Source organism: Limanda limanda, chromosome 12 (assembly GCF_963576545.1).
Source record: "Limanda limanda chromosome 12, fLimLim1.1, whole genome shotgun sequence".
Taxonomy (NCBI): domain Eukaryota; kingdom Metazoa; phylum Chordata; class Actinopteri; order Pleuronectiformes; family Pleuronectidae; genus Limanda; species Limanda limanda.
Genome location: NC_083647.1, coordinates 15,725,314 through 15,748,390, shown reverse-complemented (window position 1 = coordinate 15,748,390; position 23,077 = coordinate 15,725,314). Strand labels below are relative to the sequence as shown.

Sequence of the window (23,077 nt, the reverse complement as noted above, 5' to 3'; positions counted from 1 at the left end):
ACGTACAAAATATCAATCAAATATGTTGTTTGTGTTTTTCTGTGTGTGTTCACACAAACAAACACAATGTACACTCTTCCTCTCTTACTTTGTCGCATTCATTTTCTCTCCTAGACCGAAACGTTCCCATATTACTTTGTCCGTCACACGTGTACTTCATTTGCTCTGTATCACTCTCTCTCACACACACAGACAAACACACGCGCACACACACACAGACACTGTCTGTTTTTCTACTCTGTCTCTTTCTTGTCCAAATCTATCGCTGGAAACAGTTTAAGAAATTTGGAATAACTGTTGTTGTTGTTTGTCTGCAAGAATAAATTAGACTATGAAACTGTGGAAATAATGTGGAAGTGACATTAACAGCAGAGACAGCCTCTCTTTTCCTCCGCCGTGAGGTTTTTCCACAAGATGCCAGAGGGATTAGGCTTGAAGATGCGATCGGCTCTCAGGAGTGGAAAATGAGGTTGAAAGGTCGAGATTAAAAAGGAAAGTTTCCCCATCGCAGCGCGGCTCTAAACTTGTCTTGTTCTAAACTTGGACTTCTGCAGTCATGCTTGTTTCTGTTGGCTTGAGAACCTTGTGGCAAAGAACCTCACGGACAGAATTTTCATTTTTTCCAGTAAGTTTCTGAACTTGCTGTTGAGGTATTTAACATTTAGATCTTTGTTCTCCAGCTAATTGGTAACACAACATTACTTCACTTTCTAACTTTGCATAGCAGCACTTCCTCCAAGAGAGAACCTGAAACCATAGAGTCAGGAACAAACAGCTGTTAAATACTTGTGTTTTGGTATTTTTCTAAACTGAAAATAAATGGTCAAGTGTTAGAAATATTACTTAGAAAGAACCAATAGTTTTTGTCCCTTTTATGGCTCTGTGCTGACACCTGAAAAAAACTTAAACGATATTCAGGAGTCAGGTGGGGTTCGGATGCTGCCTGTAATCGGGGAAAACGTTGAGTGTGCAGTTTGGACGATTAGTTTCAGGCTCAGATGGTTTCGGACAGATAACTACACCCCAACCAGCACTCTGCTTTGTGTTATATTTGCGGGAACAGTATGTTGGTTAATTCCTAATAATGGCCTCTCCTGACTCACAGTTTTTGTTAAGATGAATATGCGTTAGTTATTATGTGAATCACTGAAATGTTCCATCAGTAGCCAGAGAGAATTGATCTTAAGCTACATATCGAAACAGATTGGCTTCAAAACAAGTTTAACTGATTCAAAAACGTTAATTGTGATCAATAGATGATTTATCAGTGATTATCACACACAAACGATAGCAGGCTACAACTCAAAAACCAAAAAGACTCCCGTTATCATGAAGCCCATATTCCCAACATCATCCAGATCTTTTCCTCAGTCCTTCTGTGTTTATCACTTCACAAGTGTTTTTCAAAGGACTTGAGCAGAAAGTGAGATCTGTCTCTCACCATCGTGTGTGATGTCACTTTGCTTTCAGCCATCAAAAGAGACAAGATCACAACATATGCACGTTCATTCCTGTTATATCGAATCTCTTACTTTCTGTTCTCAGCTAACTAAGAAATTATGCCCTTTTAACTGTGGCAGATAAATAGTAATTCATCTATGAACATCCTCAGCTCCTATGTGTGGTCACATCTTGATTCTGTACAGTCTGAACGTGTTGAGCCGAGAGTGTGTGAATCCTAGAAAGCTGCCGTGGTGTCTCAGTGTGTTCGGGGTAAACAGAGCTTTTGCTAAACAGTGACCTAATCCAGCACAGTGAGGGTCTGAGTGTCTGTGCAGTTTGTGTGATGACAGCGGGGTTTGTTACACAGCTCACCTCTGCTTGGTTGTTATTGAGGAAGTGAGTCTGTCCACAATATCTAACAAAATAATTTAGGAGGCTTTCACACCCACTTTGTGTGGTCCAGATATTCAGGCTTCACAGATTAGGCCAAACAAAAATCAAGGGGCCTCAGGCCAACGCACTAAAATATAGTGTGATCTAAAGAAGCTGTTTCGGTTCATGAAGTTTGGACTTTCAGACCAACTGCTGGAAGTCGAGACAGAATTTAACAATTAGAGATTTAAAAGAAGCGGGAGCCTTACTGTTCCATCTATATTTCAAATGTATTGTAATCTAAAACTTAAAAAATGTTGAATGCTTGTGGATTAAGGACACAAACTTTGCATGACTCCCGTACAGCTGGAGTCACAACATCAGTGTCTTAAAATGTAGTAAACAAAGACAGTGAGCGGCTTGTTTTGTTTTGCAGTCAGATGGACCAGATGTTCTCCCAGTGCGTTTGCTCTGTGAAACCTTTTCCGTAATGACTTTGTCCCCGACAGCCTCAGTTGTTAAACATCAGGCTGAAGAGCTCAAGGGTTGCTTATTTTATCCTCATGTCAAATTAAGAATTTATCAGGGCTGTGAGATGTAGGTTTCCAGTAATGTGGTGTCTCTGTGTTCAAGAAACATGAATCTGATTTGTTCCTTAAGAGAGAGAGTTCACAAAACATGTTTTTTTTGGCTTCTTGGCCGAGCTGACTCAGTTTGTGCGTCGTGAAATATGCTGGAACTTTCTGTGAAAGTTGGCATCCAACATGGTATCTCTGCAATTTGGGGTTGTGTTCAGAAATGTCTCATTAAACAGAGTAATGTGTAGTATTTCAGAGGCTGCGCTGCTGCGTATTAATTCGTTTCTAATGTCGCTCACCTCTTCCCCCCTCTGTCTTTCCCTCCTCAGCCAAAAGGCTTTCGGCGGTACTACAGCTCCCCATTACTGATCCAAGAGCAGTATGGCTGTATCAAAGAAGTCATGCCCATCGGTGAGCAACACGCCTCTTCCAGGACAATTTTTCCTTTCGAGCTATTTTACAAGATTTACCTGCCACACTTTATAGTAAATAACCACCTGGCTTTCACAAAATCTTATGTCTTGTTGTTCTTTTCTCAAGCCTGTGGGAATAAGGTGGACCCCGTGTACGAGGCCTTGAGGTTCGGAACGTCTCTGGCACAGAAAGCTAAAAGGCCCAGCGGCTCCGAGTCTCCTCATAGAAACTCGGTAAGAAAAAAAGAATTTTATTTTGTTCACAGTCAAAGTCAATTTTATTGTCAGTTCTGCCGTACACACATAAACTTATGAGTAGATATATAGATACTTAACATACAAGTAACACACTCAACATATAAGTACTGAAAATATAAGCAACAAAACATTGGAGTACATATATAAGTACTCAACATATAAGTAACACATCGTATAGTACACATATAAGTACTCAACATATAAGTAACAACATGTAAGACAACATATGAGTAGACATACAAGTAACACAACATGTATGTAACACAACATAATGGGAAGACATATAAGTACTCAACATATAAGTAACACAAGATATAATGAGCAGTGCAAATACTTAATATAAAATGCAAATAATGAACAGTAGTAATGTTCATCCTCAAATGGCAGTAAGATAGAAGCAGATGTAGTAAAATAGCAGCAGATAAAATGATTACAATAAGTTACTGGCCCATGTTTGTACTAAAAGGAGTTCAGCTGGGTTTCAGCTATAGTAGTAAAGTCAGTAAATATAATTAGTCAGGTTGTTTATCCTATTCTGTCTCTCAGTTATTTTCATTAAGCTCCACTCGACACAGTGAGATAATCTCAGTTCAGCTCAGGAGACAGTTTGTCACTGATCATCTAAATAGATACTGCCACTGCAGGCCTGTAAACACTACCAATAAAGGCAGTCTGGTCCGGGCGGTCTTGACGTGAGACGTCGGCACAAGCGCTCGTGTTACAGCTCTGAAGATGAACTGATTGTAAAGACACGGCCCTTTCCTGCCTTGTTTCCATCTGTGTGTGCTGTGAGGCTCAGGGACTACGATGACGTCTGGAAGCTGCCGGGGTTCGGCCCGTCCTGTCCTGAGCAGCTGCCACTGAATGTGTGTGGGTGTGTCTGCAGAGACGATGGGATCTCAACGGGGTTTATGTTAATAGTTTTCAAATGTAGATTGTTTGCAACATAACAGGAGTCTCCATAATCTATCTCCATATCTATCTCTATACATCTATATATCTCTCTGTCTCCATATCTATCTTTATACATCTATATATCTCTCTATCTCTCTGTCTCCATATTTATTTCCACCTCTTTGATCTCTCAATCTCCCTCTCTATCTCTCTATCCTTTCACTTTCTCTGACATCCATCCATCCATCTTATCTATCCGTCTGTCCTTTTCACTTCCCCATCTCTTTCAATCTGTCTCCCTTTATCATTGTGTCATCTATCTCTCTATCTATCTGTATCTCGTTCTATCTATATCCATCCATCATTTCTATTAGAGCTCCATGGGTTAGTCTGAATCAATTTTCTCTGCTTCCACCTTCTGAAAGACGAGTGTTTGCTTCAGCTGTTCCCTGTTTTATATGTTGCTGAACTGAAAATCTTTGTGTATGGAGATTGTTCCTCGGATCAAAACCAGACATCAAGAGGCATCACTTTTGATGGGATGGACATTCTTCAGTCTTTTTGTTCTTGATGTATCGATATCTTTTATCTGACGTATGTAATCTTTACAGAACAGTGACTTGGATCAGGTTCCAGAGGAGGTGGTGGCTCACAGCAGTCGACAGGAGCTGTCGAGGAAACACAGTGACGACGGTGAGTATCTGTAAAAGGAAGATCCCCGATCAAGGAAGATAAAACACTGCCATTGCTTTTCCCACATAGAGAGACGTTTGCGACACCAAATTCTCCTCCTGTGAACCATCAAATAAGGGTCTTTGCTATTTTCGAATTAGATGAACCTTCACCCTTTCACCGACATTGTGTGTGTCTGTGGCTCCTTATTCAGAGGCACTGGGCTTTTTACTGCTGCACAATAGTTTGTGTAATGGAGGTCAAAGCACTGACCCTTTACAATCTGATGTATTCACTCTAATTATTGAGAATGGTGGAGCCCACAGAGGCATTCGTGTCGGGGAATGCTGTTTGAAGTAAAGGTTCAATGCTGCTTGAGTATTTCCTTCAGAGAAAAGCACCTGACCTAACAACAGGAGAAATCAAGAGCTCCATACAGCTCTGCTAGTTAGTGTCTGTCAATTTTGTGATGAGGTTCACGGGAAAAAACTGAAAAACTAAAAACACTATCCTCAACTGTGTTATGGAATTTTACCACATTCTTGTGACATTTTTGATTTGTTGCCAACATAATTTTTCATATCAATTTTGTGTTCATCGGGGAATCAGATAAAAAGCACACTTTTTCAAGGCCAGGTTTCATTTCTATTCTAATTTATTGAAATGCTTATATGATGATCAAATCCAATACACAGGACAATAAAGGCAATGTTGTGCTGAAAAACAGATACAAATATATAGCCTAGGACTCCTCAGTGTTAATGGAATAAACTATGATAAATTAAACCCATGAACCCCAGAGGTTGATTCTTCATGTTTCTTGTGACATCTTTGATTTGTTGCCACCATATGTTTTTGCTCTTTTCCTGTTAATGTTCTCGAACTGGAAAAGATATTGGTTTCATTTTTGAGTTCAACATGGAATTTAGTGAAAATCACAGCTTGTAGGGGCAGCAGGCTGGGGTTTATATTCTATTTTAAAATATTATTGAAACTGTTATTTCTTAAGTCCATTTATTCATTTAAAATTTCTTTTTGTTTTGTCAGTTTTCACAGTCATTGAGAACGGCACGGAGCATTACCACCAGCCAGAGAGAAAACCTGAGGATTTCCAGGTAAGAAGCAAATCAACCAAATCATTATCAAGAAATACTGGATGTGCATGAGTCCACTATGTGTCTGAATAGTATCCAAGTGATTTAAACTTTGCTTTGCTTCTTTTCTCTGATGATGATTTAAGCATCTTGTAAATTTTTTTCGAACATACCATTTTCCTAAAGCTTTACTGCTTCCAAGCTAGAATCAGCTTTATACCCTCAAGAAGAACACATGCATGATTACTCATAAACACACATATAAGCTCAATCAGCTGTAGGAAAGGTTTAGGATTTTTTTTTTCCAGATGGAAATCCTTGATGTGATGTGATGCATGTGATCCTTCACTTCAGGATAAAACACAACATCAGCACAAATGTGAGGTTAAGCATTTTCACCTGCAGAGACAAAAAAACAAACCTAAATGTATTGTCATGCTTTAACAGTACGTTTACAAGTCTGCAACTGTAGCATCTTTAACTTTTCACAGCGCTTGTTACTCTGCAGAACAGTCTTACTGAAACGTGTCTCATAGCTTTAGTCTGAAAACCCCCGAGAGCCGATTTTGTTCACTGACCAACTTCTGAACTCTGCGCGGTGACTCTGAGAACTGATACCCAGCCAGTCCGTGCAGCATCCATTAAGTATGCTGCACTTGGCTCCCCGCCTCTCTCGCCACTGCTGAATTTCCCAGGGCTTTGAGGGAAAAACTTCTCTTCCTGCTGTAACAAATCATACCAGTGCTGACACAACCACTTGCCTGCACCAATGTGACAGAGCCCTGAGCCCCATGTTGGGATTTGGAATCTGTGCTGCTGTGTTAATCTACAGTGAAAATGAAGCGCTGATGGTGCAAAAATTCATGCCGTAGAAATATACAGAAACTGTTCATTTCTTTTAAACCTGTTCAGCTTCCTTCAGTATTGATAGTCTTTGTAAATGTTGTCTACGTGCAGGCATCTGTCCTGTTTGCTTTAATAGTTTTACATGTTTACCTCTGATATCAACAGTGGAAAAAGAACACACAGATTATCGGACAAACAGAAAAATGAAAAAATAACCATACAAGGCCAAACACACACACACACACACACACACACACACACACACACACACACACACACACACACACACACACACACACACACACAAACACACACACGCACACACACACCTCTTCATAAAATCTAGCTGTCTCCAAGTGCATTGTGGGGTCTTATCAGGCTGGACCGAGCACAGCTGGCAGTGGGCTGTATGTCTGTCGGCCGACAGGTCCATTAGACACACAGATGGAGGCTCTGCAGGTTAATGATCAGAGGAAAACACATGAAAACTGCTTCTTCACCTGAGGACTGTAAAATACTTTGTTGTAACTTATTTAGCTTGAATTTGGAAAGTTCCATTTTGACCTTACACATTTAGACACCGACCAAGATGCCGATTTAGAAAGATGATTAGATTTGAGAGCTTTGTTTAGAAGTTCTGATCCCGTTACCAATTTTCTGTAGATAAAAAAATGCAATTTCCGCAGCAGAAGGCATGAGTCATGTCCTGATTCCAGGATGCTCTACTCATGTTCGGTGCATTTCCCTGTTGTTTGTGAACAACTCAATGGCTTCAAGGCTCATTTATGTGGCCTTTCAGTTAAAAGCAGCTGTTTGTCCCTATGTCTTTCTTCAAAATGTTCTGCCAAATGTTGAAGTTTCTTCCTCGTGTCCCGTTGTCGTCCTGCTCAAACTATTGGCTACACTGCCCCCTTCTATTTCCGCTGCTGCATCGAGAGCCTCTCGGGCTCAGCAAGAAGCTGTTAGTTAGCTCTAATGGATTTCCACTGGTTGATGTTGTTGCTTTCGCCCAGAGGACACAGTTAACTCAACTCATCCATCAGCGACAAGGCCAGTGCACGTGGGAGCCCCAGACGACCAAAACAGCTCCTCTTCATTTTCATACCTGCCACCGAGAAGTCAAATCCTGAAGCTGTTTTGCAGGAATAGACATCTGTGTGTCCTAAAATTCTTATAGCACAGTTTCCCTCCAGGCACCACGCAGGAACAAGCTATCACTTGGATGGATTTCAGGGACCCAGAGTTCCGACTCAAGGTGCTGGTGATGAAACCGGAAAACGCACCCACTGCTTTTCTGAGCAGGTGTGAAGAGCGCTTATCTGCCTGCTAATTGTGCCAACACCTCTGCAAGAACTTCCTCTCCACCCACAGCCCTGTCCTTTTTTTAAACTTCCTGAGCGTTCATGAAAAGCGGATCCTGCCTCTCCCACTCATGTTGACGCTGGATTAGAGGGAACAGATTGTGGAGGAATCCAAGCAGCTCCTCAGTCGGCGCCCTGTAAACAAGGACTCCTCCTGCCCACGTGAAATGCCAAATGAGTATTTTTAGATACAAGTGCGAGAAAAGGGACAATAGAGAATATGGTGTTTGTGTGTCTTTATCTTGTGTGTAATGCAGCACTCTTTTCATCATTTCATGAATTCAAATCTGTGTGTCTGTTTTTTCTTTGTCGTCTAGTTGGAGCAGAGCGAGCTACAGAAAGACATCCTCAAACTCAACACCTATGTGGCCTTGTTCAGTTTCACTCCCCAAGAGAGCCATGACCTGGAGATGAGGTCAGTTTGTACACATACCTATGATGAAAAATTGTTGACAGATACGGTCCAACGTTTCATAATACCCTGAAGAAAAGGAGAAAACAAAGTGAACATATACAGCAATCAAAATTCTTCGGTGGGCTGATTGACTCCAGCAGGGATTTACTCAAACACACACGCAGGTCACCTGAGGCCACCTGCCAGGCAACAGCTAAAACACCAAGATGTTACGCTGCTTATTTCACCTTCATATCAAAGCAATCAATCCTAAAAAACTCCTAGATATTGTAGTCGCTTTTTTAAATGATTATTACTTTTCAGGAGTTGGACAACAGATTTCATCTCCTGCTACCAGCCTTCTGAGTCTCCCTCTCTTGTTTTGTCTCAGTCCCGGTCACAGCCAGAGATGTGGTTCTGTTTTCCAATTGTCAGTCCAATTCGTCCCATTTTTGTGAACTTGATATCTGAACACTTTGAGGGGATTTGCTCAAGTTTTTGGCGCAAATCTTCAACTGTAATCGAGGATGACCTGATTAGAATTTGTAGGTCAAAGGTCAAGGTCACTGTGACCTCACAAACCCCCTTTGCCTCGTGAACAAGTTGTCTTTCGAAACGCCTCGAGAGAATCCTTCCAAATTTGGCACAAATGTTAGCTTTGATTCTCAGATGAACTGATTAGATATGCGTGATCAAAGGTCACATGGCCTCACAACACATGTTTCTGGCCACTTGAAAATTATATCTCAAGCCTACTTTAAGAGAGTTTCTTGGTGTGTTGTGTGACTCATGCAGTCACACAACACACCAAGACTCAGGCACACAATCAAAACACACACACAAATGTAAAGAAGGTGTTAAATTCACTGTAATAGCACGTGTCAGTGTCTGCTGTTGAAGAGCTGTCTGCTCCTCGTCAGCCTCCTTCTACTCCGGATCATACCAGGAAATCAAATTGTCTCTTGATTGGTGCGTCTGTGTTTCTCCTGTTTCATCTTATGAAATCAGTGCGCTCAGAACAGCACAGGTGAAAAAATACAAGAATACACAAAAGGAACTAATTAGCTTCCTTTTTTTAGGTTATGGTCTTCAAAGATGTTTTTCTCTGGAGTGGCCTCATTAATGATACCTGACTGTGTGCTGTGCTGTTCTATTTATATCAGTCAATCTCATGTCTTACTGAATTCATCCTGAGAGACAAGTACAGGCTTCAAGAAGTCCCTCTATAAGTCAATGTATAGGATCCACTAGGGATTATACCAATAGCTTAGATTGGATAATAGAATTGATATAAATATGGACAACGCGTCTTCATATCCTCCCACTATCCAGAAATATTTCACAATGTAGAGAGCAGGTGGACCCAAATGCAGGAGCCAAGTTAGATAAAACAGTCCTTTAATTAAAGGTAACAAAAAACCAAGTCCAAAAACTGAAAAACTGAAAAAAATGCTGGATTGCAAAAGGGCTGCAAATAGTCTAAACCTGAAAAAGCACTAGGAACAGGAAGACAATAGAAACATGACATCAAAGACTCTGACGCACCAACGACGTGCGAAAGGCAATGAACTGACAAAGACAAGCACTGAGACATATGCAAGGGAGGCGGGGGTAATTGAACACGGGTGAAACACATGAGGAACAGGTGCTTGGGGCAGGAAACAGGACAAAGACAGGGATTTAAGCCTGAGACACACAAGGAGTAAAAACTTCAAAATAAAACAGGAAACTGAGAACTCAGATTCAAGATTCAAGACTTTTATCATGTGCACAACAACTACATACAGCAGTAGCTCTTGATCTCAGAGTGTGAGGTCATGACAGGAAATTACCACCTGAATGTGGTGCTTCATACTCTCAGTTTGTTGATCTGTCCGGGCCACAACCTTCCTGTTTTAGTTCAGTCTCAACGCTCTCACAGTTTTGTTTTCGGCCACAGCAGAAAGTTGTTTTCAGTAATAAAAAAACCCACAATGCTCGACCTGCTTAGCACGACTTTCGAAAAAGACTCACAGACATACACGCACCTGCCAGTGAATATGCTCAGTGATTAAGTGAAGACACTGATGTATCAGGAGTTGGTAAACTTTTGGTTTTTGTTTGTTTTTAGGGCCCGAGCACAGACATCAAAGGTGTCTGGTGAGACCCTATTGAAATTGTAAGGATTATTATTATTATTATTATTATTATTATTCAGGCAAATGAATTGGCTTTTTGAGGGCTTTAACATGCTCAACTTCTTACCAAAATTTGCAGAAAGTTAGAAAGTGGTGAAAATTTACGTATTCTGAAGGAATTTTCAATGGGCGTCGCAAAATGGCTCAACGGTGCCCCCCGAGACAGCCCGAGACCCCCGGAAGGTGTTCCCATTGACCTATCTTCACAAAAATCGATATACAGGTGTATCATGACCAGACAAACAAAAAAGTCTCTTGGTGCAATTGGAAAAACACAACAGGAAGCCTGCTATTTTGCATTTAGTGGCCATTTTGGCCATATTCCACATTTTTTCTTTGATACACTTGTACCAGGGTTTTCATCGGATCAACTTCAAATTGAGATGAGTGTCATCACAACAAGATGGAGATAAAAACTGACTGACAGATTTTTTTTTAATCACACGGTGTGACCGTGGCGTGGTGTCAAAGTTTGATTACACGCCATTAAAACACGATGTTCTGTAACGCGGACAAACATGGACCATGAATCCTTTGATTTCAGTCTTCCTAGATCAAAGGAAACTTTATGTCTTGCAAAGGTTACGTCTCTCTCTCTCTCAGAACTGGTTATTTTTGTTTTTTTCAGACAAAAAGCATGCAACGCTTCAAAATGGATGTGCTCGGGCCCACCCAGTGCTGCTTTGCAGCCCTAAAAATTTTATTATTATTATTATTATTATTATTATTATTATTCAGGCAAGTGAATTGGCTTTTTGAGGGCTTTAATTAGTCTTGAATTGCTGAGGAGTGAGATACATCGAATAATGCAGCTAATTATTATTTTGATATAAAAGTTTATACTGGGATCTTTGTGAATTTTCAATTTAGGAGAAATGTGTAAACTGTGTCATAAGTATTGGCCTGACTGATCTTGGCAACAAGCTCTGAACCCCTGGTTCAGTGTGTGCCTGAATGGATACATCTCAGATCAACACATGTCAAATCACCAAATGGTCACATGAGGGAAATGTGATTCTTTGATTGAATCTTTATTAAAAAAAAATTAATCCAAAGGATGTGTTGCTTTGATGATTTAGAAATTTGTAAAAAATATTTATGGCCTCAGATTTACTGTTTTCTAAATGCTCAGCATGATCCTTTTGAAATATGTTCACATTTTTGGAAATGTAGGAGAAAATTACACAGAAGTCAATTAAAAAAGACAAACAATTATTTGAGTTGTTCTGCTTTTACTTGCACTGAGACATTTCTTACAAAAATACTTTTAATACAAAAACTGCTTAATACTACAGCTGCTGTGAAACATATCAACACTGATAAGTGTGTGAAATAAAGAGGCTGAAGTTGACAATGATACACCAGAAAAAACAGTGAACCTCCAGAGATATAGCATCCTAACAACAAAGGAGTGTGAGCTAAGACGACTTAATCCGTTGTCTAAGTGAAATTTACATTTTACCTTTATGAAAAGGTTTACATGGTGTACTTTGTTGTCTCCTACCCAAAGTCTTTCTCATCAGCTCAAAAGAGTAATGACAACAATGTTCCATTGGTCACACTGGTGTGTTGTTCAAGTTTGCAAGATTGGAGAAACCTTCTAAATTTTTCATTATAAACTGAAACAGCAGAAGGTAGAAGAGAGATATTAACATTATCTGCCGAATACGCCTGCATCAGTAGAAATGGAAACTATGCCCATTAGGCTCAAGCCAGCCCTGTATAGGATTTTTTTAAGCACCCCCACTGATTATTAGCAAACCAACATGATATTACTGTTCAGCAAGAGAGCACCTCTCAGTTTTCCAGATTCAACACGTACCATGATAGTGGAGAAGGTTTATTTATATATTGTTTCCTCTTTTTGATTGTCATTGTTTTGTCGCTGCTTCACGACATCTTTTGTTATTGTTTTGATTTAAGATTCCTTTATTGTCCCACATCATTTAAGACCCCTAGTGTCCAGAATTACATATTGTATGTTCTTTAGCCTAAAGACATGGAACAATAATTCATCATAGCTGAACACATATATGTTGTCTTATTATCTCAGATATAATGTGAACCTCAGGCTGCAGATTTGTTCCCTTGCCAGAGTAATGATTGATTAGTAATCGTCTGCAAAATACTTTGAAACAGGCCCTCAAAAATGAGTGTGTTCATCATGAAGAGCCCTTCAGCCTAAGTACACCTTTGTGCTTGGTTCTCACAGAGGATTTAAGGATATAAGAGTGCACTTGTCTCTGCCTCTACCTACACACACACACACACACACACTGACCCTTCCTCTCCGTTTGATCATGAAAAACTTCACTTGGCTTCATTTGAAATTCATTGACTTTTCCTCAAGCATCTCTTTCCTCTGATACCTCCGCTACAGTGCAAAGCTCACTCAATATGAAGGTTCAGTTTACATTTTAAGAGAGAAATTCAGTTTCTTCACTTGCTGCCACATGCTTCGGTAGGATTACTGTGGTGTTCTATAATGATGAGAGATTCAGAAAACACAATCCTTTGGTTGTTTCATTTGTGAAGATTTTTCCAAACCTTTTTCTTTCTTTGATTGATTACTCATACACGATTCTGACGTTCTGTAAAAAAAAGAATGCTCATCTGTACAATGTTCTCTTGTTCTAGTTTAATCCACATGTGTCTGACTTGTTTTCATCACCTCATAAGATTTTACAGCGCTGTGTGCCGGGCTGTTTCTTACGGACAATAAACACTGTTTTCTGACTCACGCTCATTATAACCGAGCAGCGACAGTGAGTGTTGTTACTCAACCACAAGAAGAAGAAAAAGGGAAATTGCGTAAACTAACACTTGACTCAACTGTGCTAGTTCCTTTGATCTTGAAGCCAGTGGCTTTGAACAGATGCTAGTAATTACTGCACATGCGGCGCTGGGGTACAATGATTCATGCATTTCGTGAAGTACCCACCGCAAACTGGATTAAGGTGTATCACATGTCACATATTCTCAACCGAGAAATGATGACTAACATGTTCTCTGCTTCAGTATGCAGCATATGTAGGAGGGCCTGTTGGTTAAAATGACTCCCTTGTAGATTTGAGCTGCTGTTGCTAATTATGCTAACTTTTAGCTTAAATATTTCCAGCTGACTAACTTTGAAACAAAAGTTTTGAGTATGTGTTAAATTTGCCTTGTATTGCTACATACTGTTCATCATACTGTGTTAAAAAAAATGAGGTCAACTTGAACAGGTCCAATTGTAAAATGTCCTCACCAACTTTTAATCCATGGTTATCTGCCCTTGTATTATAGTATAGAAAAATAAATAAGATGCTAATGGTGCAAAATTCTAATTCGCTCTTACCTTGGATGTTAGCTGTGATTGGGGCTGTAATATAATTTGTAAACACACACATTAATAACACATTAGCTTCTAGCAAATACCAATATAACAGTGGCCCTTAAGTGTCCTGGGCCACCTATGAAGGACCTCGGTCTCAGTTTAGGTCCTCTGACCACAGCCACGATAGAAACACTGATCACCACATAATGATCGGTACTTTCCTTAAATTGGTAAAAACCTTACACACACACACACACACACACACACACACACACACACACACACACACACACACACACAGTGACATCGGACACATCCGTAAACTCAGACTGGGTCAAAACAACATCATTTGGTTTAATTTGCATGTTGAGCTGGGAAGTGAGATCCGATCACAAGTCACAGGAGACTCATTCACAGCTCATTGTTACCATATCTTGTGTATCAGAGGAGGAAAAACCTTTTGGCTGATTTTGTCTTTGCTTTGTCACTGCAGAGCGGGAGACAAGATCTTATTGGCCGACGACTCTAATGATGACTGGTGGAAGGTAGGTCCAAACTGGCAGGGCTCACCTAAACTGTTTTTCATATAATTAACCTTCCAACATCCTTGATATTCCCACTCAAATTTAACAAGAGATTCCTAAACTGTTGTCCAGTTTTCTTACAATGTGCCTTTTCCACAAAGCACTGAAAATGCCAGATTGAAAAACAGGATTGATAAATTACCGGACGTCCAGCTTGTAAATTATAGGAGCAGGGCTACAGGCTGCTGCAGGACAGGGATGCATGACAGATAAATTACGGAGATAAAAGGGTAAAAACGTGACTGCACACAGGCAGCCTGCTGCCACCAGACCGTGAGGAAACTCATCACACAGTTTAATGCTGTTGCTGTTCTCTGCAGCCTCTAGATAAACAGACATCTGGCCTGTTTGTTCTTTTGAACAATGGACACTTTAACAAGTGGAGAGGATGTCATTAAACATGGACTTGTGAAAACCATGGTGAAACGAAACAGCAACATCTTATCTTTATATCTAAATATATTTTTTTGGGTGTTAGGGGGTGTTACCAAATGGTTTTAACAACAGACTATATAAAAATGGACAACGTCTCGATCCGCACCTGGTAGCCAGCTGCAGTATGGGTCATGAATCCAGATTGCGTTGATTTATGTTGATAAATGGTTAATGGACCAAATTCAAAAGTTAATACACAAATGTCAAAGACTGTTTCTATCATGAGTAACAGCTGAGCCAGAATCACATAACCCTGTTGTTTCAAGGCTTTTATCTCATCATTCATGAAAACACTGGGTGTGTAATCCTCTTAGGTCCTTTGCAGCTTTTTTCTGTGCGTCAGCAGTTTTTAATGTTTGATTAATTCATCTTTTCCAGGGGGTAATTGAGGATAGGATCGGTTTCTTCCCAGCAGCCTTCGCTCATCAGGTGCGGGCCGAGGACCAAGTGTTCAGGTGCAACAGGACATTCATTGGCTGCAAGGAACAAGGACAGATCACCCTGAAGGAAGGACAGGTACTGATAACTGTGATTAGCCCTTATTAGCCCTCTGCAGCTCCCACGTTGCTGCTTCCCTCTCACACTTACATCCACCGAGCAGCTCCACTGCAGTCGTCACTGGATCCCTCTCAGGATTCACCAGTCAAGTAGCATTTGGGCACAACGGCCCTTCTTAGACCAGGCTCCCTTTTTTTCCCCACAATGCATCCCAGGACACGTTGAGTCTCAAAGGAGTCCCAACATGCCTGAAGGTTGAGCAAACCTCATTGGAGATTAAACCACCGGGCAGAAGACAAGTCTGTGGCCTCTGTTTTCCAGTCTCTCAAACCCAGGGGAGGATGTTGAGTACTTAGAGCAAAAATGAACACAGTGTCCTCTGGTCCATCGTGACGGTCAGGGAATGACATTTGAAGAAAATGTGATTAGTTATTTTTTGTCATACACACAAATTCCCTATTCATAAAATATGTATTCTAACCACATATATCAGTGTTGGATCTCAGGCGTCCTTGCAACTACAGAGCCGGTGGCTAGTTTTGTCCCGGTGTCCGTCTGTCACATCGTTGTGAACACGATTTCACAAGAACACCTAGTCACAAAGTCTCAGTAAACATTCCCTTCTGCTTTCAGATCTGTGTGAGCAGTGAGGGCGAGCACAGCGGCTTCCTCCGAGTGGAGAGTGGAAAGAAGAGAGGCTTCGTGCCCTGTGACGTCCTGGAAATCATCTGAGAGACACACTCAGAGAAATGAAGAGAGAGAGAGGGAAAGAGAGAGAGAGAGAGAGAAAGAAAGAAATGGAAGGAACTTAGGATCAGCCGCCTAGATGGAGGTCAGAGGAGGAGGAAAGTGAAAGGAAACAAATGGAGACAAGACACCAGTGATGGGGTTCCACAGAAGAAGTAATGTTGGTTTTGTCACTGACGACTCCAGGTCAGAGTCTCTGCACCTCCCCCACTCGCTCTCAGCACAAACAGACAGATGCTGAGATGATGTTTTCGAGACCCGGAGGTCACTGGATCCCCAGAATTTATTTTATTAGAGCCAATGAGTGTTTTTCCCCCTTAGATTTATTCTGTTTATTTTCTGAAAGTGAGTTATTTATGCCTGAAAAAAAGGAAACAAACACCACATTTATTATGAACAAGGTTTGGGGACATATATCGGCATATACTGGGCTCTGAAGAAGCCCTTTCAAAACTTGATCTACACCTAAGTGAGGATAAATAAGAAAATAAGACCTGACTTTCTTTAAAGCCTCGACCCCAAAACATCTGTTTGGAAGAACTTCCTGTATAACCTCCAGCGTACAGTTACAGTCCTAAAAAAAGGGTTTTCCACTTGTTTCTGGTGAGAAACTGCAACAAAGACATGTGGAGGAGTATTTCCAGAGGACTTTGACACAATCAAAAAAAGACTTCAGTAATTCTCTCTGGTCTTCGAACAACATCACCCTAACACAGAGAATATCTCCCTCACTGCAAGCCAGGGTTTTAGCAAATTTGACATTTGACATTTTCTCCGAGCTGCAGAATCTACTAGATTTATATTTTTCTGGTTGTCTTCATTGATAATTGATTGATTTAATCTCTCTTTTTGATTGTTTCCATCATATATTACAAGGTTAGTTAAAATGAGAGGATGAGAGAAGGCACAGCTCTGGTTGAGGGACTCTGGTTTTTGATATTAATTTGACGATCAAAGCTCATGTGATCCGATGGGGATGACTTGTGAACGCACAATGGCGTTCACAAAAGGAGACATTTCCAGTCAGTGTGTTAACTTTAAATGCGATCACTCTCTTGTCGTGTGCCTTTCTGGCAGGGTGTTGCATCTTAGTAGATATAGTATATCTCTTAAAGGCTGTTCTGCACTGAAACTTGGCTTTAGTGAATGTCCAAGAATACTATATTGTACATAATGTATGTATGAGATTAAAATTCCTTCTTTAGCACAAAAACTAAACTCGTGTTGTGAGGATTTTTGTGTCGTCTCACATTCTTCTTCTTGTTCAGCAATTTTCATTTTCGAGAATTTGCAACAGTTATATAAAAAACACACAGAGCATTTCACAATCCACTGATTCGTATGTGAGTCAGAATAATTTGAACATTTTCATCCTGGCTCTCTTTTCTTTTCGAGCTCAACAACTAGCTGTCGATAATCAGCTCATCATTTGCTCAAATGGTCCCCCAAACAAAATGCATTATGCAAATATGCGTAGTGTGATATGATTTGTTTGGAAAACAGCTGGAGCGTGTCTCAGTTATTCAGTGTGTGAAGAAGCAGAACGTTTCAAAGACTGAAGTTGATGGGAAGTGAAATAAATGACTGGGACTTTGGCTGTAATGCAGAGAGATGGAGAAGTTTATTTAAGAAAACACATGCAAAAAGAAAAAAAAAGGTGCAAAGTAGGACAACAACTTTGACGACACATGCGGTGCTAAAAGTCACAACACGTAGAAAAACAGAAACCATCTGCAAATTAGGAAAACAACACCAGTAATGTTTCCAGGGGACCGAACAAAGTGATTAACCTGGCTAGCTCAATGCTTTGTGAAGTTATTGGAGTCTGCTACTTGTCAGTGGTGATGAAACTTCACAAAGCATTGTATTTGCTTGTGTTGTGACTTTTTTGCAGTGCACCTGTCGTCAAATTGATGAAGTTGTTTTCTTTATTGGCACGTGTTTTTTCTTCGTGCATATGTTTTCTTAATTAGCAGTACGTTGAGCTCTTTCGGCCACCGGAGGAAAACCTAAACCAATGTTTGGCTGCCTGTGACACGGCCATTTAACTGTGCTGCGTCATCGTAAGTAAGAAATGACTTGACTGAAAGAGTTAAGGAACAATATAGGGAAAGTTACATCAACATTTGTGCTGCTCTGTGTCAGTAGATAGAAAACAACAAATAACTTTAGTCATTGTTTCCCGGCCACTTTCATTTGACCCTGTCCGGTGTCTCATCCGATCCCCTCACAGCTCAGTGAGTCTTCCTGATTCACCCTCATCTGATCTGTGCAGCCATCTGAGCAGAGAGTCAGTGTCAGTGCACAGTGTGAGGTTCGTCTGCGACTCACACGGTTGCAATCGCACACACTTTTTCAGTGTCAGTGGAATAGACACACACACACAAAAAAACACACACACACACACTCACGCACACACACAAGCACACACACACATACCAGCAGGCCTCACACACTTGACTGAAGCACCCCCTGTTGGTTTATTAGGGTAACAGCATGATCCAGTTGCAGATAAGCTGATTGTACACTTGTAGTTTATTCGCTCCCGAACCATCAAAGATCAAATGTATGGAGATATTAACACTGTTCTAAATTGTAAAGGCAGCTTGTGAGAACAGGACTAAAGAGTATTAGGAAATGCAGGCAAATTATTTTCCTCAACATATCTATATTTATAACTGTGATGGGTTTGATGACTGAGTGTGACATGAAATTTGTGATCAACCGAATTATCACCTCCTCTCAGTTCTGTGGAACTTTACCAACGGCTCATTCTTTGAGGCGTCCAGCCCACAACTGCACCATCAGTCACATATCGCATTGTTTTCAGTCACTGCAGGCAACTGTGATTAGTGTCACGGAAAATGTTGTCATTATACCACTCTATATATTACCTCTGCGTTTGCATACTATTCCTGCTTGTGTAACTACCAAGATGACTCAGCCCCCCCCCCACCCCCCACCAGGACCTCGCAGAGGCCTTCAGCCTGTGTCTGGGTCTTGGCTTGGCCAGGAAGCCTTCAGCATGGGTCTGTGTCTTATCTCCTGGGATTTTACTATTCACTCAGTTCTCACACATAGTTCACATACACACACACAGACACACACACACACACACACACACACACACACACAAACACACACACACACACACAAATATACACACACACACATAGTTCACACACACACATAGTTCACACACACATATCTTCTCTGCATACGAACCACACGCCTGCAACTGTTTCTTTGACATTCCCTCTGCAGAATGCTCTTCGCACGCTGTATGATTGTCTCACCTTCCATACAAGGAATAAAGTATAATAAAAGACCATGATTCTCTAATCTCTTTATTTCAGAAGTCTCACCGGGTCAAATTTCCATCACAGTAGATTTTCATTTTTGGGTGAACTATCATGCAGGATGATCCAGCTGGTATGTCCTATAAAATGTGGCCCCTGTTCAGTGCATCATTAGCAGGCTACAGCTTTTAGTCTGCTGCTTCACAATGCTCATTGTGAGACATGAGAGTCTGGGATCATGTGTCCTAACAGTTTTGGGACCTTAGCTCAATATACCAACAAATAGGTCTGGTAGAAAAGTTAGATACCTTTTTTGTACAAAGTGCGTGCGAGAAGACACATACGTCAACGTGTGAGCGTTAAATATGGTTTGAAGGTGTGAAGCAGGAAGAACGAAGCTAAGTCACAGTTGTGGTGGTTGTTCTCAGCAGCTCAACCTGTGAAAACCAGTGTGTGAAAACTCCACTACACTGTGAACCAGCAAGATGATTCATGGTGAGACTGACGAAAAACCATGCACGGTAGCTCAAGCAAACTTTTGGAAGACAGAAACATTTAGACATGCAAATAATTTAGATTCCTCCAGGAAATTCATCCAGATGTGGGTCTGGTGACATTAAAGTTAACTGGACTGCAGGAATTTTCCGAGGGTATTGTGCCCTCTTAGCACATCTGGAAGGAATCATACCTGCAGACTTGCTCTGCTATTGTGGCATCAGGTTGCTTGTGGTTAGGGTGAACAACCAACGTATTGGCGGCATTAGTCTGTCAGTGGTCGCACAATTGCAGTAGCAACCAAACACAATTGCAGTACAGCTGAATTTTCCATTGAGCTTCCCAGCAGTACAAGAGCACACCTCCACGTAGGAAGAGAACTATAATCTGTTGCAGGAAGCTGTCTGGAGTCCATTTCTTGTCTCACCAATCACATTTGAGCAGACTTTGGTTGCCTGCAGGAAAAAAAGTATCTATATATTTGTATGTGGATAGCTATAGACAGAGATTAGTCCAAATGTTACCTAACTTAAATGTCTTCAAAAGGTGTCTCTGCTTCTGCTTTGTTTGGAGAAACGTTCGACTCATGTAAAACTACTTGAACGGTTTTACTGTATTTATGAATATATTGATGTCCCATCGGTACCTTGCTGCTGTGCTTTCATATTAGCTTACGCTGTTTTGAGACATTTGCAAATTCTCTTGCTGTTGTCTGTCCCCCAGTTTCCCCATTGAGGGCGAAAGTATCTTGCATCATATCGTATTGTATCTTAAAGTAATGTAACGATTGTAACATATCTTATCATAAAGTATCATATCATATCACATCGTATCATTTTGTTTGGGAAGAGGGTTGACTCTTCCATCAGTGGCCAAGTCCTTTCATGAGTTGTGTTGTACTTCACAATGTGAAAGGGCTGGAAGAAAATATACAACAACCAGAAAATGCAGACTTGTAAACAAAGTAAAAAATTTTTGATTAACATGAAAACATAAATTGATTTCTACTCTGGTGTTTTGCGAGGTCTATTTGGATACTGCAACTGTTAGAAATTGTCTATGTTGTCAATATGAACCTGTGTTTTTAAAAAAAACAAAAAACAGTGTTAACAACACTCTGGTGTCAAATGCTGATGCATGTGTTTGAGGAGCAAACAGCAGAGGGAGAAGAATAAAAAGCCACAGACAAAAGCAGAAGAAGACGACTCTGATGAAACAGCAGCGACGACCATGAGTCCTGTTTTCAGCATTGCTCTCCTCCTGCTTTCTGCAGGTGAGAAAAATAACCAGATTTCTACTATTTAACTCTGGTAATTTAAGTAAAACACGTCAGTTCTCTCTTTGTTTTTTCAGCTGTTGTTGAATCTTCGGTGGAACGAACAGGAGAGGAGGATTTGACCTCTGAGTTAAAACATCATGTAAGGAAAGGAGCAAAACATCATGAAGAGCAGGTAAGAAATGATAGGAAGAAATGACACAACGAGATGAATTTCAAGTTAAAACTTCGTCCCTCTTCTTATATTTTGTGTCACGTGTCAAGGAATTTCTCTTCGACTGACTCCATATATCAACTGATGCATTCATTCAAAAACACATTGTTGTTTTCATTGTATCAGATTTTGCAGGACGGAGCTTTCCCTGGTTCCTGTAGAGCCTGCAAGTGGATTGTGTCCAAAGTACAGAAGCTGCTAGGCAAAGACCGTTCAAAGGTAATTTAAAAGAAATAAACTATAGAAAAGTAAAAGCATCACAAGTTTTAATGACCCCTAGAGTTTACGTTCATTTTGGTTATTTGACGCCGATCTATGGATTTATATTATTGTTAAGCACAAACTAGAATTTGTTTACCTCAAATACGATGAGTCTGATTTCCTATTTAGTTTTTATTTATAAAAAGCGTTAGCGTTTTTTAACCCCTCTCAATGTCACTTCACATGAGGTTAAGTAGACAGCAATTACAAGCAAATAACTAGAAATATAAGTTACACATCATTAATGACACAATTAAAACATTAAAATAGATTATGGTGATGTAAAGAGCAATATTTATAATTCAAAGTTATAAAAAATAGTATTTTTTGTGGGTGAGTGAAAGCGTCACATCAGCATGTTGAATTAGAATCGGTGGTGTTGGTCAGTGGATGAAACAAAGCACAGTGAGAGAGTCGGTCAGAGAGGACTGAGGTGACAGGTTTTAGGAAACACTATAGGAACAATAGAGGAGAGAACAAACATTATTTAATTTTTCTCTGAGAGAATTTGGTTGTGAATTATTAAATAATGTAAATTTGCAGCTGTTCACATTGTTTTCAATGAAAATATTTAGATTTGATCCGTCATAGACATTTCAGTGACGAATCAGTTATCTTGATCTATCTTTGTTTTCATTACAGTTGCATAGTGTGATCATTCTTACATGCAAAACAACATGTGTGGCCAACATATATGCATGTATAGTGTATATATTATGACATTAAGGTGGATTCTTATGATTTGGACGTTTTTGTATGTTGTTGTCAATAAACCGACTCAAACTAATGTCACCATTCTTGATTAAAAATGTTTCTATCTGATGTTTTACATTTTGTTGTTTTACTGAAGGAAAAAATTGATGGGCTGCTGAACAAAGCCTGCAATGGGATCAAGTTCAAACTCATTCGGTCAGCCTGCAACTCCATCTTGAGGAAGTTCAAAAGCAAACTGATAAACTCCCTCGCCAACCATGAGTGTTCCAGGGTGGCTTGTCGGAAATTGAAACTCTGCAAGGCAGCTGTGCACAGATCCTACACTTAATGCCTCCAATGTTCAAACTGTTTGATTTCCGTCATGATAAAATCCTGTTTTGTCTTTTTTTGGAATAAAATGAGTTTTTACATGTTGTAATTATTCTCATTTCATGCTCTAATATGAGTTACAACCAGTTGTGAATTCAAGGTTTGACCTGAATACAGGGTCACCAGTTTTTAAAGTCGAGGTCTGCTGAACTATGTTCCTTGTTTCCTGTTCTTTCAAACAATGGAGTCAGAAGAATATTAGCAACTGAGATGACAACATTTGAAACAGATACATGAGAGACATCGGAGACTTGATTAGTTGCAGATTCATCATTGCATATAGTCTATTTGCAGACGACATCCAACTCTTGGTGGAAAACTCCTCAACATGGAGGTTTAGATTGTCAGTTAGATAAAGTCATCCCAG

At 40.3% G+C, this 23,077-nt stretch overlaps 1 protein-coding gene across 1 annotated transcript in view; it reads left to right on the top strand.

Moving 5' to 3' along the window:
* Window positions 1–17,262, top strand: part of stac (SH3 and cysteine rich domain) — a 39,590-nt gene extending 22,328 nt beyond the window's left edge. Inside the window, exons 5-12 of the mRNA XM_061082896.1 lie at window positions 2,723–2,804; window positions 2,934–3,040; window positions 4,570–4,651; window positions 5,678–5,745; window positions 8,249–8,346; window positions 14,312–14,363; window positions 15,216–15,353; window positions 15,969–17,262. Of these exons, the coding sequence (XP_060938879.1) occupies window positions 2,723–2,804; window positions 2,934–3,040; window positions 4,570–4,651; window positions 5,678–5,745; window positions 8,249–8,346; window positions 14,312–14,363; window positions 15,216–15,353; window positions 15,969–16,067 (726 nt within the window). The 3' untranslated portion in view covers window positions 16,068–17,262. The remainder of the gene's footprint in view (window positions 1–2,722; window positions 2,805–2,933; window positions 3,041–4,569; window positions 4,652–5,677; window positions 5,746–8,248; window positions 8,347–14,311; window positions 14,364–15,215; window positions 15,354–15,968) is intronic.
* Window positions 17,263–23,077: the final 5,815 nt, after the last annotated feature.